The sequence below is a fragment of the Lathyrus oleraceus genome, chromosome 4, assembly GCF_024323335.1.
Source record: "Lathyrus oleraceus cultivar Zhongwan6 chromosome 4, CAAS_Psat_ZW6_1.0, whole genome shotgun sequence".
Lineage (NCBI taxonomy): Eukaryota > Viridiplantae > Streptophyta > Magnoliopsida > Fabales > Fabaceae > Lathyrus > Lathyrus oleraceus.
The window spans coordinates 375,062,061-375,080,179 of NC_066582.1; the positions used below are offsets into that span (position 1 = coordinate 375,062,061).

The window sequence follows — 18,119 nt, forward strand, 5'->3', positions numbered from 1 at the left end:
CCTCGAAATCTTTCGATTTGAGAAACATGATGTCCTCATCAGGGAATTCAAACTTCATCGGTTGATAATCATCAATAGGTTGCTGGGCGAGGTAATCAGACAATACACTCCCCTTGATTGCTTTCTGAGAAGTATATTGTATATCGTATTCAGTCAAAATCATTTGCCACCTCGCAGCCCGTCCGGTCAATGCTGGCTTCTCAAAAATGTACTTGAATGGATCCATCTTGGAAATCAACAAAGTGGTATGAACCAGCATGTACTGCCTTAGTCGGCGAGCAGCCCAGACCAAAGCACAGCAAGTTTTCTCGAGCAGTGAATATCTTGTTTCACAGTCGGTAAACTTTTTGCTAAGGTAGTATATGGCATGCTCTTTTCGACCAGACTCGTCATGCTGCCCCAATACACACCCCATAGACCCCTCGAGGACCGTCAAGTACAGAATTAACGGTCTTCCCTCCATAGGAGGCATCAGAATCGGAGGCTCCTGCAAATACTCTTTTATTCTTTCAAACGCCGCTTGGAAATCATCATTCCACCTGACCGTTTGATCTTTTTTCAACAACTTGAATATTGGTTCGCACGTGGCTGTTAGATGAGATATGAACCGTGAAATGTAGTTCAATCTACCTAAGAAACCACGGACCTCCTTCTCTGTTCTCGGTTCAGGCATTTCTCTTATCGCTTTTACTTTTGCAGGATCAACCTCGATTCCTTTCTCGCTTACAATGAACCCCAGCAATTTACCGGACCGCACTCCGAACGTGCACTTGTTCGGATTCAACCTCAGTCTGAACTGTCTCAGCCGGTCGAACAACTTGGCCAGATCTACCAAATGCCCCTCTTCTGTTTGGGACTTTGCTATCATGTCATCAACATAGCATTCAATTTCATGATGAATCATATCATGAAACAAAGTCACCATGGCCCTCTGATAAGTAGCACCGGCATTCTTGAGACCAAATGGCATCACCTTGTAACAAAAAGTGCCCCACGATGTGATGAACGTTGTTTTCTCCATATCATCTGGCGACATTTTGATTTGATTATAGCCAGAAAAGCCATCCATGAAGGAAAACACCGAGAATTGAGCTGTATTATCTACCAACACATCAATGTGAGGTAATGGGAAATCATCTTTCGGACTAGCCCTATTCAGATCTCGGTAGTCCACACACATTCTCACCTTCCCATCTTTCTTCGGGACTGGCACAATATTCGTAACCCATGGCGGATAATTAGTGACAGCAAGGAAACAAGCATCCCACTGCTTCTGCACTTCCTCTTTGATCTTCATCGCCATGTCAGGTCGAGTTTTGCGCAACTTCTGCTTCACTGGAGGACAATCGGCTCTCAATGGTAGCTTGTGCACAACAATATCGGTATCCAACCCTGGCATATCTTGATAAGACCAAGCAAAGATGTCGACATACTCTTTCAACAACACTACCAACCTGCTCTTGACACTTTCCTCCAAAGCAGCCCCGATTTTCACCTCTTTCTTGACCTCGTCGGTACCCAGATTCACAACCTCAATCGGCTCTTCGTGCGGCTGAATCACCTTCTCCTCTTGTTTCAACAACCTGGCTAATTCCCCTGGCAGCTCGCAATCTTCTTCATCTTCTTCTTCTTCAGCAAGATAGATTGGATTGTCGAAGTCATACAAGGGTGTAACAGGATTGTTATCAACGAGATCCGGAAAAGAATCGCATCTGCATGAATGTTGATTCATGCATTGCTTTAGAACCGGTGTGAGACAAAATAAAAAAGCAAAATGAAAACATTGCCATTTTTATTTTGTTTTTATTTTTAAACTGCAAAAATAAATGAAAAACAGGGAACACCGCTTTTTGACTGAAAAACATCCTTTTATTAATGATGCGAATTTGCAAATTATGACATGAGGTGGCCCTTACAATGAACCATTACGTGTCGGGCAACACATAAGGCTTTCATGCATATAAAACTGAAAACAGGAAAAATATTACTCTTCCAGCAGAGTGATCCGGATGATCTCTTCAGCCTTCCAGTTCTGGATTCCCATCCCTGGTGCGCACGACTTTATCCACCGGTCCATGTCACAGTCGCTATCAGCATCATCACCCATCATGCAGATGTGATCCGGATCCAGCATCCCGACACTTGTGAATGTTACTGACGCACGACGTCCTCTGCCCTGTCCTGAGCCTCGGCCCGGCTGGTACCCCACTCCAAAGCGGTCTTTCTTTGCAGGGACCTCCATCATTCTGCCCCAACCAGGAGCCTTTCCACTTTTCACCACCTCAGCGGCCTGTTTATATGAAGATATGGACGGTTTCTCCTCCTCTTTGGCAAACAGAGCATTCTCCACCTTAACGGTTTCAAAGGCTTGACTAGGCGTCTCCCATATTTCGCCGTCCATCTCAACAAATTTGAACGAGGACAGATGGATGACAAAGATGTCCTCTTCTCCACAAACAGTGACGACTTGGCCTTCCCAGATGTACTTCAATTTCTGGTGTAAAGTCGATGTTACTGCCCCAGCAGCATGAATCCACGGACGACCCAACAGGCAACTGTATGCCGGCTGAATATCCATGACATAGAATGTCGACTTGAACACCTCTGGTCCAATCTTCACTGGCAGCTCAACCTCTCCAAACACGGCCCGCTTTGACCCATCGAAAGCCCGCACTATCAAATCTGTAGGAGTCAAAATCAGCCCATCGCAATTCAGCTTAGCCAAAGCCTTCTTCGGCAACACATTCAAAAAGGAGCCGGTATCAACCAGCACATGCGAAAGCACGGCCCCTTTACATTCCATAGCAATGTGTAGTGCCCTGTTGTGATTCCTTCCATCCACCGTCAAATCCATGTCAGTGAAACCCAGCCCATGGCTGGCATGCACGTTAGACACCACTATCTCCAACTGGTTAATGGTGATCTCTTGAGGAACATAGGCTTTCTTCAGAATTTTCAGTAAAGCCTCCCTATGCCCCTCAGAGCTCAACAGCAATGATAAAATCGAAATTTTGGACGGAGTCTGCTGCAGATGGTCAACCAATTTGTACTCAGACTTCTTGATGATTCTCAAGAATTCTTCAGCATCATCATCAAGTTTTTCATCCGACCCTGCAGGCGCCGGTGTCACCACAGGAGTACTATTATTCACCACAGCTTTTCCTTTTGCCCTAGCTAAAGCCTCGGCCTTTTCTTTTTTCTCTTTTTCTCCTTCTCCACCCCTCAGGGCACCCGGTGCAAACAGTCTTCCACTGCGAGTGAAACCATTGGTACCGGCATTATCCACCTTTGAAACGGTGGTTTCACTAGCAGTCTGTTCCTCCATCTTTTCACCATTACAGTACACCTCCCCACCATAGTGCCACGGCACGGCATCATCTTTGTCATACGGAATGGGTCCAGGTACCGTGATGGTAACTGGAGCCGCTTCAGCAAGATTAGACAAATCCACCGGATCAAAGTAGATTGTTATGGTGGAGACTTCCATCTTCCCCTTATCAGCCTTCTTTTCAATCACAATATCCCCATTGTCCATCAGACCCTGGACAGTCTTCCTCAGAAGTTCGCACCCATTAACAGAATTAGTGCACTCAGCACAATCATCTTCACAGCCCGGATAGACCCCATTCTTCAACAACAGCCCCTTGACCTCGGCCAAAGGAGTCCTTAGTTGATCAACATCAGACAACCCAACTCTACTCTCTTCAAAAATAGCATTCACCCCCCTCTGACCATGCGCAGGCATGGGATTAGCATTGACGTTGGGAGATGGTGCAAAGTTGATAGCCTTAGAATCCACCAGGTCTTGAACTGTGTGCTTAAAAGCTTTACAGTTCTCAATATTATATCCGGGAGCACCCGAATGGAATTCGCATTTTGCGTTCTCATCATAGCTGGCTGGCCTTTGATCGGGTCTCAAAGGTGCCAGAGTCCTTGTCTGCACAAGCCCCAAGTCCATCAGCTTCTTGAACAGGAAGGAATAAGTCACCGGAGGCCTATCAAATTGTCTGTCCACTGCTCTCCCCCTGACCTGATACCCGGCCCTCTGAGGCCTCTGCTGGAAGGGTTGCCTTTGCTGTTGTTGCTGCTGTTGCTGTTGCGGTTGCTGTTGTTGTTCAGCAGGAATGGTTACCGCAGCAGTGTGCTGAAAGTAACGATCCCTACTGGGTCCTCGTTGAGCATACACAGCGCTTGTGTCACCCTCCTTCTTCCTCTGACCGTTATTACCAAACGGCTTCTTCGACCCAGACGACGAAGAAGATGCAGTACCCTGAATCTTCCCAAGCTTCAACCAGCTCTCTATTCTTTCCCCCGCCACGACAATATCAGAAAAGTTGGTCACCGGACAACCAACCATTCTTTCAGCAAATGCCCCCTGCAGGGTCCCCATGAAAAGATCCGACATCTCTCTGTCAACAAGAGGAGGTTGCACTCTGGCAGCCAACTCTCTCCACCGTTGGGCATATTCCTTAAACCCTTCATTATTCTTTTGAGACATACCCTGCAGCTGGGTACGACTCGGAGCCATGTCGGCGTTGAACTGATATTGCTTGAAGAACGCGTCCCCAAGATCCTGCCAGTTTTTAATATCTGAGGACTTTAGCTTGGTGTACCATTCCAAGGAGCCTCCGGACAGGCTGTCCTGGAAGAAGTACATCCACAGCTTTTGATCCATGGTGTATGCCGAGATCTTGCGGACAAAATCCTGCAAATGCGTCTCAGGACAAGAACTTCCATTGTAACGGTCAAACGTGGGCGCTTTAAACTTCTGTGGGATCACAATCCCCTCAACAAGCCCCATATTCGACATGTTGACCACCCCAGGAGTGGCATAACTTTCCAGCACTTTAATCTTCTTAGCCAACAGCTGAATCTCCTTGCTTTGAGGCTGGACCCCATATTGACCCAAGGGCTCATTATGCATTGAAAACTGGTCTGCTTCCCTGTCTTCCTCTCTGTCCTCATCAAACCCGTAGAATGGAGGCAACAGACCGTCCTTCATATTCTGCCCCAGACCGGGCCCAGGTTGACCACCAGCACCAAAACCAGCAGCATTGTTCACAACACCAACAGTTGTCCTCTTACCGCCATCTCTAGACCCCAGCCCCTGGTTGGAGACACCATCCAGGTTTACACCGCTATTTGCTGCAGAAGCCCGCTCGAGCTTCTCAACTTTGTCTGCTAGAGCTTTCTGACCAACTACAAAGCCTTGCATAATGTTGATCAGCTCATTCATTTTGTCTTTTAGCTCGAGGATGTCTGTATTGGGAAGATCCATCAGCCTGGGAGTGTTGCGCCTGGTGAAATATCTGTGAGGTCGGGTTGAGTGCAAAGGTACAGTTCTGCGAGCACGAGCAATGATTCCTGAAACAATCAAGCACGTTAGCAACAGACACCTGCAAAATAAAACACAGGTTATTATGATTATGCATGGATGCAGTGTCTATCCATATGAAAGACACTTGGTCTCTCGATCCTGGCATCATCGAGACAAATAATAATCCGGCAGCAATATTTTGATATGCAGCATTTGATTCCATCATGCAGATCGGAGATATGTGATTGAGCATGACACCCCCAACCATGTGTGTGCTTGTGTGAGTGCATACGGTAAAGCAAATAAAGCTTGAAGATCAATCACTGAATGAAAAATCACCATCACATAACAAACAGTGCACAAACCGTGCCATAGTCATACATCAAACCAGATAAAATTCGAATACAATCCTCCAGAATCAGGAAAGAAATACAAGCAAGTAGATTCCGTCAACAAGCCTGACGGTAATCTGCAACAAATGAAAGATCTAGCTGGATGAGGGTCCCACAGATGGCCCTATCTCATCTTCCATCTTCGCGAACTCTACGGCGAACCTGAGCTCGGTGTTCTCCTGCTGCAATCTCCCCACTTCTTTCTGATGAATCTTCATCTGCCTGAAGTAATGGTCTCTCTCAGCAACGTAATGATCCCTCTCAGCAATGATCTTCAGATTCTCTGACTCCTTAACCTTCAGCTTTGCCTCCCATTCAGCAATGAGTACTCGGACTCGGTCATCCCTCTGATCTCTCACCAAGATTTGCCTTCTCTTCTCATCTTCAATGACCTTTGAAGCTCTAGCCAATCTCTCTTTGGTGATGTCATGCTCCTTTGCTGAAGATGCCAAGGCCTGACTGACCTTCCCATAGTAAGCAGTATCCATCTCAAAACGCTTTGCTTCCAGGGCATGCCGCTTGTCTTGATCTTCCACCCTCACTCTGATCTCCTGGTTAACCCTCTGAACCCGAGCAACACTCATCTCCAATTCCGTCTTCTCTGCGAGCAACTGATCTCGTTCCCGCTTCATCTCTAAGAACTCGTCCATACTAACAGTAGAAGGAGTCTCCTCAATCAACGGATACCAAGGATCGACCATAGGAAACGGTAGACAAGTAAGCTCCACTCTCTTACTGAGCCAGTCATCGAACGGAGGAAAAGATTTGTTATTAGCTCTACCCCAAGAAACCTTGCCTTTCCTCTGAATGTTGCGCCATGCCTCAGCTACCTGCTTCACCCTGGCCGGATTGCCCTCAACTGGGAAGTACACAGATTCCTGAACCTCACTCTTGTACGGAGGGAGCTCCATAGCAAATCCCATCTGCCTCTTAAGAAGTGTCGGGTTATAATTAATGCAACCCTGAACTCCTATAAGCGGTACATTGGGAAAACCCCTACAGCTGCAGATAAAATCTTGTCCCACCCCACTACGGTGAGTCCAATCTATGTCTTTGGCCCTCAAACCCATCAGCTTGGTCGCCCAATTAACATTCTGGCCCATAAGAACAAAAGCACCCTTGGAAGGCAAATAACCCATAAACCACTTGTATAACAACTGAGCGCAACATCGAATCAATCCCCCACGCCTCTTCTCGTTCCGGTTATGGACCGAGTAATAGACATCTCCAATCAAGGTGGGAATAGGATTTCCTCGAACAAACAAGCGAATGGCATTAATATCCACGAAGTTCTTCTGGTTAGGAAACAGAATAATCCCATAAATGCCCGCAGCAATCAAAGCACAGACAACTTTCCAGTTACCCAATTCCGCATGCTCCTTAGCCTTAGCCTCCAGGAAACTCAGATGAAAACCAGGAGACTTCCCCTTCTCTTTCAGATTACCCTTCACCATCTCCGGACTCAAATAAAGAGCACGGGAAATCCCTCCAATATCGGGTTCTTCCTTAGTAGCATAGAAAGGAACCTGATCTCTGATCTGAAGGCCCAAAATATCAGCATAATCCTCCATCAACGACCCGAGTAAGTAATCTGGGAAGACAAAACACCTCAAGCTAGGATCATAGAACTGGAGAAGAGTATGAATGGCACTTCTGTCTCTGTCAGTGAGTCTGAAAACCATCTTCAGAATCCCCCCATACGTCTCACGAAACAACCCCACATGGTCGGGTGCAATCAAAGCTATCATACCCTTCAGCACACTGATCTCTGGGTCGAAGAAACTGTAGGCAACATCATCCTTCAAACCGGGTCTTCTCATATCTGAGCAGAAAGTCTCTCAACCAGGATCTCGATCAAAAGGGTCCCTGCATATGGGTAAACATGTGTTAGATGCAGGTAAATGCAAGATGTAATGATGCTGATGAATGAATGCAATGCATTGCCATCCTCCAAGCCGTCTGATCGTCTGCACTGAAACCTGGTCTCTGAACTGATCATAACCATCTGAGGGAACAAGTAACCACCAATCCGACCTACGGGTTCCGAAATAAACACAAGATACATCATCATCATCATCAGTCTCTGAGCTGACTACCAACAATCTCTGAATTGGCCCGGGGAATCCTGAAATAAACGGATCCCCACTGATAAATAACTCGGACAGCACTCCGGCGTTTCAGCAATAAATGGCCATAAATCCGACTTATAAATATGACTCTAATCCACGGAGCAAAAGTCACCATCTGAGCAATGCATCTGAACATGCATCTGAAAGAATCAACCCTCCTCTCACAGGTAAATTCTAATCAGGTCATCCTAAGGCGGATAATAGTCTCGACAATCGGGCAGAGATACTCAATGGGTTTGCCCTTTCGGGTGTGCCATTGTAGCTCTCCTGAGATCGTCTAAACCAAAGATCCGGGAAATAATCGGTCACCAGAGTCAATAGTCCAAAAGAGATAACCCAACCAAAGTGGAAAACCCCACTGAAGAAGTGCACTTCTCAGATGAACCTCGTCCGGCTTGTGGTATGTCACGTCGCAACAATGTGCCCAACCGGCATGTGAGCGACGTGAGACCACGCTAATCCTAGGTGTATACTCGGGCCTGGGTTTTAGCCCCACTCAGAACACCCACCCCAAAACAGAGGAACCACCTGCACAGAGGACGGCAACATGATAATATGATGCATGCAAATATTTATGCAAATATATACACTGGTTAGAATAATAAATGCAATACATCAAGCATCACAAGCAACCTAAACTATCCTAAAACGCTAGGAGAGACTCGCTTAGGGAAGATGGACCAGCACAGGTCAACATCCTAAGTCCCCAGCAGAGTCGCCAGCTGTCGCATCCGCGAAAAAACAACTGGCGAGCTAAAACAAAAACACAAACAGAGCCGCCACTGCGCGTTATTTATCCCAAGATAGGGAAAGGAAACGCTCAGAGAAACCTGGAAAGACATGGTCTCGCGACCAAAGAGAAAGGGTACGGGAGTCGGTTACGCGAGGGGAAGGTATTAGCACCCCTCACGTCCGTCGTACTCGACGGGATCCACGCTCTAAGAAAAGAAAAGGTTGCTAAAACATCACACACACACTCACCGAAGACAACACAGGTGGGGGTTAAGAGGAACGAGTTCGATAGGATATCGCATCCTATGCCTACGTATCTCGTCTGGAACGAGAATCAGAGCTGCCGTAGTTCGGCTCACGCACGCCAAACAAGCAAACAAACACACAGGCAAACATGGAGCCTGAATGCCAATCACTGGACTTACATCAGCATCCGAACCAAAACACACACAAAAAGGCAAACGAGGAGCCCGATCGCCAATCACTGGACTTACATCGGCATCCGAACCAAAACACACAAGAACACTGGAACCCGAACGCCACTCGATGGACTTACATCAGCTTCCAAGCACACGACAACCAAACAAGTTAATAAGGAGTCGGGAACTCGAGCCTATAACTGTCAAGCACACACACAAAAGAAAAAAAAAGTTTGCCCGGAGAGACCTCGCACAGTCTCCTGCCTACATACCTCGTCTGGAACAAGGATCAGGGCGATGTAGTTCCCCTGAAAGGGAAAGAAATGCCAACCAGATACAAAGGGAAGACACACTACCAGGGAGCTGGACTCGAGCCTAGTGTTATCATGCATCATTGCCCTATGTTCAGGTTTCTATCCTACTTGCACAACAGCAAGCTAATCCTAACCAGGAAAAACAAGCATACAAGCATAAACAAATCAAAGCAAACATATATTCACATAGCACACACTATAACCAGTCAAGTGAGGCTCAAACAAAGGGTTTGACTGCCGAAGCAAGTCATCTGTACAGAGGTAGCTTTAGCTCTTAACCTTGCCATTACGGGGCTAAGGTGAAGCTGATGAAAGGTGAGTGAAGATTAGACTTCACAGCTCTTATCCCTGGCCAGGGAGAGCTTCAGACAAAGGAGCGTGGGTTCAGAAAGTGGGAACCCTTCTACGCTCAAAGACTCTGACACAACTGATCTTGGGTTAATGTCCCAATGCATCAACACCAGTTGTGTGAGCAGAGGGACGACTCAACAGAATAGTGGGAGATAGATTGCGTATCTCTTTGATCCACCAATTGCCTTAATCAAGGTCTTTATCTGCTTGGGACAAAAATAAACAATCACAATCATCGCCTCTTAAGGAGGGCTTCAGACAGGTGCCTGGCCAGGTAACAGGCCAGGTCTTCCAGACTACATGGAGAATAGAAATTCTACCTCAATTGGTTTATACAACCAAGCAACAGCAAGCACAAGTTCTCAAGGAACTGTAAGCAACTTAATGTACCTGAAATCAATCAAGTATCATCAGTACTCAGACAAACCAACAATAAACAGCAAATGTTAATCTGTACAGACTAATGCACATAAATGCAAGCCATGAGCTCAAGCTCAAGCATCAAACCCTACAAAACAAAATAATGTTAGTGGACAACATCAAACAAATTCAACTTGCAATTTGCATTTATCTCCTTAAGCCTTTTGCCTTTCATCCTGAAAATCCAAACCAAATGTGAGAAACTAGACCACTAGGCCAAGCCTAGGGTCCAAATGGGATAAAAAATTCTAAACAGCAAGTGAAATTCAACCAAAATCATATTCAAACAATTCAAAAGCAAATGCAATTGGTCCCATGCTCATATCATTTACCATTATCATTTCATGCACAATTTATCACAAACTAGGTCATTTGCAACACCAAAAGTCCAAACAGAATGACTTCAATCAAAAGCATACCAAAACAATTCAGTTAATTCCCCAAAAATTCACACCTAAACAGGACACATTCAATGTATAGCATGTCAATTTTCAGCTCAATTGGACAAAGGAAAGTAGGGCAATGAAAATCAAGAAATCCAGACACAATTATACAAGCCAATTCAAGACATCCAAACAAGCATCCACTTCAATAATTCATAAAACAGTGACAACATATTAGAAATGAATGGGATCAAAACCACAATGTCCTATAATGTGTCTACAATCCACATGTTAAATTTCATCTTCATCCAATACACAATGGGAATTTCACAAACAAAATACAAACATATGTCACACAAACTAACAAAATGAGCCAACAGAAAAGAAAATCACAATCAATTAGAAAATGATATCAAAAATTCCAGAAAAAATCACATGTAATCTTGACATACCAATGTTCATCCACACAAAATTTCAGCTCAAATCAACATCCCTAAGTATTTTAAATAAAATCATGAAGTTGACCTAGCTTGGTGTGACACAAATTGTCACACCTCAATTCAAAAAATCATATCTCCTTCACCAAGTATCCAAAAATTACAAACTCTACATAAAAATCACCATCAAGATGTCCAGAACAAGCACAAAAATTTCCATTCATTTCTTTGGAAGCATGAGCATTTCATGATGGTTTTGGCAAAGCATACAAAAATGTGACATATTCAACAAACCCTAAGCCAATTATTTTTCTATACATGCAAAAAATCCACAAAAATCATCATAAAATTCTACACATCCTCATGAGCCTGGCACAAAAAATTTGGATGAATTTTGAGTGAGTTATTAATTTTCTAAGTTCACATAACAAAATGAAATAAGAAAAGAAAAAAGAAATGAAATAATTATCTAATTTAATGATGCAGTGGCATTTTTGCAATTCTGAGGAAATTCACCAAAACGGCGTCGTATGGCTTAGATTATATGGCGCGTTATCATTGGCTTACAGGCGCGGGAAACACGTTTTGAACCAAAGCCAAGGCAATTATGGATCAAACAAGCTTATATTCGTGTTCTTCATCACAACAAATCCAGAAAATGCAGAAAATCAAGATCCACGAATTTCCACCAAAATCAACAAATGGATAACCAAAAGAACCGCATGAACATGTAGATTCCAAATATGTAACTCATGTAACCTAATTCCTACCACGACTCACAGATCGACCAAAAAAAGAAGTGACTCCAAACTTTCAAATCATGATAACTTTCTCTATAGTTCACCAAATCAAAAACTAAGCCTAGCATGTTGATCTACATTGAACACACTACAAAACGCATATCTCAATTCAAAGAATAGTGAGATTCGATTTTTGGTACCTTGGAGATGGCAGTGATGATTCTTGAAGCTTTTGCGCACGATTATCCAAAACAGATGGAGCACGAGGTATAGGAAGTTGAATGGAGAAGTTATCTCAGCTCAAACACGATCCAGCAGCAAGGATTCTTGAATCACCATTGATAAGCATCACATGAACAGTCGAGATTCAGCAAGGTTATGGCAATGGCTTGATGAAACAGATGGAGATCTTGCCTTGTAGAACACGAACCAAAAGGAATTATGCAAATTGATGGAGAATTCGTGGAGTTTTGATCAAAAAAAGTTTGATGAAGATTGATGAATTTTGGAGAAAATGGAGGGAAAGTTGGTTAGGTTCTTGAGAATTGTGTTTCTGATTTGCAATTCAGTTACAATTAGGATTAAATACCAAGGCCTTAATCACTTTGCTAATCTCAATTAGCAAGAAACCATGTGATTAGTGACAATTGCATTTTTAAGCCTTGGTCCAATATGCCATTTCTTATGAAGCTGATTTTTCTGTCCAACTTTGGTTCAAACACACTCTAAATGACATATGTGATGTGTTGCAAAAAGTCCCATGCCAAAATTCCAAGTATTTTGAAAGATGGACCATTTTGCCCTTGGATTTAATTAGTACACTTGAAAATTGACCTTTTGCATTGACCATTTTTGATGAATTTTGATTATGCACCATGAAAGTACATATGAAATGGAGTTTTCTCATAAAAAGATCATCCATTTTGGACACTCCATGTGGAAGTTATGCCACTTTGATTATAGGTCTTTTTTGAAATTGAATGGACCATAACTTGTCAACCATACATGGGAATTTCAAGTTCTTGGACTTTTTGGAAAGGTGAGACCAAGATCTACAACTTTCATGTTGAACAAATTTTCATTTGAAGCCTTTTTGGACATGTAATTTTGTGGTGAAAAACTTTCCATTTTTGGAAACTTCCATTACAAGTCACTTTCTATTTTTGGCAATTTTTTGTCTGACTTTATTTTCTTCATTCTTGATGTTTGAAATGTCAAATGAAACTTGTTCCAACATGAATGAAGTGTATCCAACTCTCTCCCACCTCCAAATCCCTAAAATCAAGCACAGTTGACCATAGTTGACTTTTCAACTGATAGATGAATTTGGCCATGCACTGATCAATCTGAGCCCCAATCCTCTGATGAAATGGCCCAAGGATGAAACCCTAGCCTCAATAAGCTCAATAAAATCATGGAATGATCCTCATATCCATCATAAACCTCATCTCCTTACTATGCCCTGATTGGCCCAATGTTATTGATTAGGGTTGACCAGTGGTCAAAACCCTAATCTCAAGGAATATGCTTCAACACTTGATGATGACAAACCATGATGATGATGATGAATCATTTCAATCAAGATGAAGACCAATCCCCTTGAGAATCATGAAACCCTAATTTGGACCTCCACATCCTCAGATGATTAATGACCAGTCCAATGAAACCCTAACTTGCACATGACCTCCTATCTTCTGATCAAGACTTGGGAGAATGACTTGCACAATGTAACCACATGATATGCAATATGCAATGCCTAATGTCCTAAAAACGATATGCAATATGATTAGCTAGTCCCAAGAGAGGAGGGCAAATTTTGAGGTGTTACAACACCCTTTAGACAAGAACTACAAAAGTGGATCCCGTAGAGTACTACGGATGCGTAGGGGTGCTAATACCTTCCCTTCGCATAACCGACTCCCGAACCCAAGATTTGGTTGCGAGACCTTGTCTTTTCCTTTCCTCTTTTCAGGTTTACTTCGAGCGTTTCCTTTCCCTCCTTTGGGATAAATAATGCACAGTGGCGACTCTTCTGTCATTTTCTTTCGCCGATTGTTTTTTCGCACACTGTATTTTTCAGGTTGCGACAACGTACCCATAGCAAGGTCGATTAGAAAACTTCCTAAACAAATCCTTGTGTACTCTCTCTCTCTCTCTCTCTCTCTCTCCATCTCTCTCTCTCCCTCTCTCTCTCTTTTATTTTTCACTTGCAAATTTTTGAATTCATCGATCGTGCGATCAATACATTTGAATAGAATTTTATATAAACCTTTTGAAAGACGTTTTGTTGAGTTGATCACAATCCTTTAGATTGTGATTGTATTTTAAGATCAACAAAACCACACATATTTCCAAACAAAATCGATTGCACACAAGGTATTTGATCATTTGTCTCAATAGTTTTTTTTGGTGATTTATCATTGGGAATAAACTATACTTGTAGCATAAGCATTCAATTGGTAGTGATTACAAGTCTTCGATCAATTGGTGTTCATTTTCATATCTTGATTACAATTACGCATATTTGAGCTTTTCGATAGAGGTTTGGTTAGATGATTCGATCCGGGTTACTTTCGCTTGCCATAAACTTTTCAAAACAGTTTTTTTTTTGTTTTTAACTAGTGATTTATTCACCCCCTAGATCGAAGCCTATCGTATAACATCCAAAGTATGATGTAAGGTTAGTCTCTTGTAAACCATATTGGCACACGATATTAGATTCTTCTCAGCCAGTTGTAGAGCGTGGAACATATCAAAGTACTTGATGTCGCATAAGTTGCCTTGGTTAATTATGTATCTCTTTACTTATAAATGTTTCATACATCCTCATACTAGAAAATGGAAGTGACGACTTAGTGTCCCCGTACTATGTCATATTCATAAAAAGATATAAAGGAATGTGTGGCAAGGTTGAAGTCTTTCATGCTAATTAGTGAGTAGTGGGTGGTGTTTAGTAACTCCTAAGTTAAAAGACCCAGGTAGTTTTTCTATACCTTGTGTAATCGCAAAATTTGTCATAGACAAAGCCCTTTGTGACTTAGGAGCTAGTGTCAGTTTAATGCCCCTTTTGATATGGGAAAAACTCAAATTAGGCGAACTAAGACCCACGAAAATGTATCTCCAACTAGCTGACCACTCTGTTAAATTCCCTATGGGTATGCTAGAAAACATTCACATACGAATTGGTCAATTTTACAATCCAACAGATTTCATAATAATGGACATAAAGGAAGATTTCAACATTAATATTAGGAAGACCCTTTTTGGCCACTGTTAGTGCCATTATTTATGTGAAATGAGGAAACTAACCTTCGAGGTCGGTGAGGAGAAAACCAAATTCATTCTTTCAATATTTCTGAAGGAACCTGCTATAGGTGAAACCAGTTGTTTCATAGACATCATCGACGAATGTATAAAGGAAATGGAGATGGAACCACCTAAGGATACTAAAGTCCTAAAAGTTCTGGCACCTCCTATATTAGAAGATGACGAATGGCGTAGGCCATATGTGGATGACAATTTGAGGGAATGCCTCACACTAACTCCCAATCATATGCCTTGCCCAAAGAAACCTTATGTAGAACTTAAGACGATTCCCAAAAACCTAAGGTATGAATTCTTAGATAAAGAGCTTGAACTACCGATAATAGTCAACGGAGACTTAGGTAAAAAAGAAACTGAGCAGTTATTGGATGTTTTAAGGAAGTACCCCATAACCCTAGGATATAACTTCTCTAATCTCAAAGGGATCAGCCCCTGTGCGTGCATGCATAGAATTATGCTAGAGGAAGACTCAAAAACCTCCAGAGAACACCAGAGGAGAATAAACCCTTTTATGAATGATGTAGTAAAGAGGGAGGTACTAAAGCTACTAGAGGAAGGAATTATATACCCAATATTCGACAGTAAATGGGTCAGCCCAGTACATGGTTTACCTAAAAAAGGAGGTGTTATATTAGTCAAGAATGACAAAGGCGAAGTTGTAGCAAAGCGTGTTGAGACTGGGTGGAGAATGTGCATAGATTATAGAAAATTGAACAAATCCACCCAAAAAGATCATTTCCCTTTACTCTTCATTGACCAGATGCTTGAACGATTGGCTAGGCATTCTCATTTATTTTATTTAGATGGCTACTCAGGATTTTTCCAAATCCCAATTCACCCTGATGACCAAGAGAAGACCATTTTCACATGTCCTTATGGCACATTCGCCTATCAACGAATGTCATTCGGATTATGTAACGCTCCCGCAACATTTCAATGATACATGATGGCGATCTTTGCAGATTTTATAGATAACATCATGGAAGTGTTTATGGATGACTTCTCAATTTACGGGCAAGGTTTTGAAGTATGTCTTGTGAACTTGGAAATGGTACTAGAAAGGTGTGTAAAGGTTAATCTTGTTCTCAACTAGGAGAAATTCCACTTCATGGTTCAAGAGGGAATCGTACTTGGACACATAGTGTCAGACAAGGGGATTGAAGTTGATAAGGTAAAGTTAGAAGTAATAGAAAACCTTCAACCTCCCAAAACCGTTGGATAAATACAAAGTTTCTTAGGTCATGCCAGTTTTTACCTTTGTTTCATCAAGGATTTCTCTAAAATAACTAAACCCTTAACTGGTCTGTTGATGAAAGGCGTTGAATTCATCTTCGATGACAAATGCTTAGAAGCATTTTGAATGCTCAAACAAGCTTTGATCTCTGCAACCATTATACAACCTCCAGATTGGAATGAACCCTTTGAAACAATGTGTGATGTAAGTGATTTCGCCGTCGGTGCCGTCTTGGGACAACATAAAGATAAGAAGCTTCACGTCATTTATTATGCTAGTAAAACCTTGGATGAGGTGCAAATGAATTATACCAACATAGAAAAGGAACTCTTAGTTGCAACGTTTGCATTATATAAATTATGCTCTTACCTAGTGGGAGTTAAAATAATTATCTATACTGACCACATCGCTATTAAGTACTTATTAAGTAAAAAGGATGCTAAGCCAAGGTTGTTAAGATGTATTCTATTGCTAAAAGAGTTTGATTTAGAAATCAAAGAAAAGAAAGGAACTGAGAACATTGTAGCGGATCGCCTCTCTAGACTCGATAATGTAAAAGCTGACTAAGTGCCCTTCAATGATGACTTCGCGTATGACCGACTTATTGCCCACTTAGAAAATGACATATTTGAATGCTCTCAAAAAGATGATCCTTGTAAAAAAGGAAACCCTGAAACTGAAAATAAAGAAATCATGGAAGCCGCATATGCTCAATCCAAAATCCCTTGGTATGCTGACTTTGTCAACTATCTAGTGGCCCGAGTGCTTCCACCTGAATTAACTTACCAACAAAATAAAAAGTTTTTCCATGACCTAAAACACTATTATTGGGATGAGCCCTCCTATTCAAGGGAGGCTTCGATGGTATTTTTCATTGATGCGTCCCTAAAGAAGAGATAAACAACATTATAACCCATTGTCACACTGCACCTTATGGAGGGAACGCAAGTATGTCCAAGACCTACGCAAAGATCCTATAATCTGGCCTCTATTGGCCTATCTGTAAGACCCCAATTTTGTCCCTAAGATCCCTCATGGCATCATATCATTACATTTCATAGCCTCAAGGATCTTTAAGCATCTTGCCTTCCTTTCCCTTTGGGTGGGATCCCTTTGAGAGTGGTTCTTGATCACCAGGCATTGTTTGCATTATATATCATTGCTTTTCTCATTTGTTTACTAATCAAAAGCACCAAAAATATGTCATTAACCTTTGTTACTTGCAGCTTAAGCAATCAACAGGTCAAGCACATCAGGTGAACCCATGGTACAAGAGATGAGGTTTCTCCTTGAGATAAGGACTATTTGATCATCATAAGAGCTTATATGAGCTAGAGGTTCATTTTGAATCAAAATTTCCCAAGTGGTTGAAGCCCAAGTTCATCAGGCAATTTCAAGTCATCTGAGGACCATATAATCAACTGAACAGTCAATTGAAGGCTTTGAGGTGTGGGAAATGATCTGAGACATCCCATTCATGTTCAAACAAGGCCTATTCATCATGTAAAACATTTATACTGAAGAATTTGAAGCCAGTGCAAAAGTTTCCCAAAATGGAAAGTGACCTGTAATTTCAAGTTTCCAAAAATGGCAAGTTTTTGGATCACATTCAACTTGACTTTCCAATATCAAATAAGCTTCGAATGAATTTTTGTCCAACATGAAAGTTGAAGATCTTTCTCTCCCATTTCCAAAAAGTCCAAGATCATGAGCATCTGATGAATGGTTGAGAAGATATGATCAAATCATTGCCAAGTGTGCATGGAACTTCAACAAGCCATAACTTTTGATCCAAAGCTCCAAATTGAGTCCCTCTTTTTGCATTATGCTCCTCATGACATATATATTTCAAATCCATCATTGCATTGCATGAAATTTCATCATATGACCATTTGCTCATTCATGAACATTTTGGATGGAAATTTGA

The 18,119-nt window shown here is 42.2% G+C and overlaps 1 protein-coding gene across 1 annotated transcript; it reads left to right on the plus strand.

Moving 5' to 3' along the window:
- The first annotated feature begins 14,929 nt into the window (after window positions 1-14,929).
- On the plus strand, window positions 14,930-15,898 carry LOC127137591 (uncharacterized). The gene has a single exon (XM_051064043.1). It carries the CDS (start codon window positions 14,930-14,932, stop codon window positions 15,896-15,898), a length of 969 nt encoding a protein of 322 aa, XP_050920000.1.
- The last annotated feature ends 2,221 nt before the right edge of the window (window positions 15,899-18,119 follow it).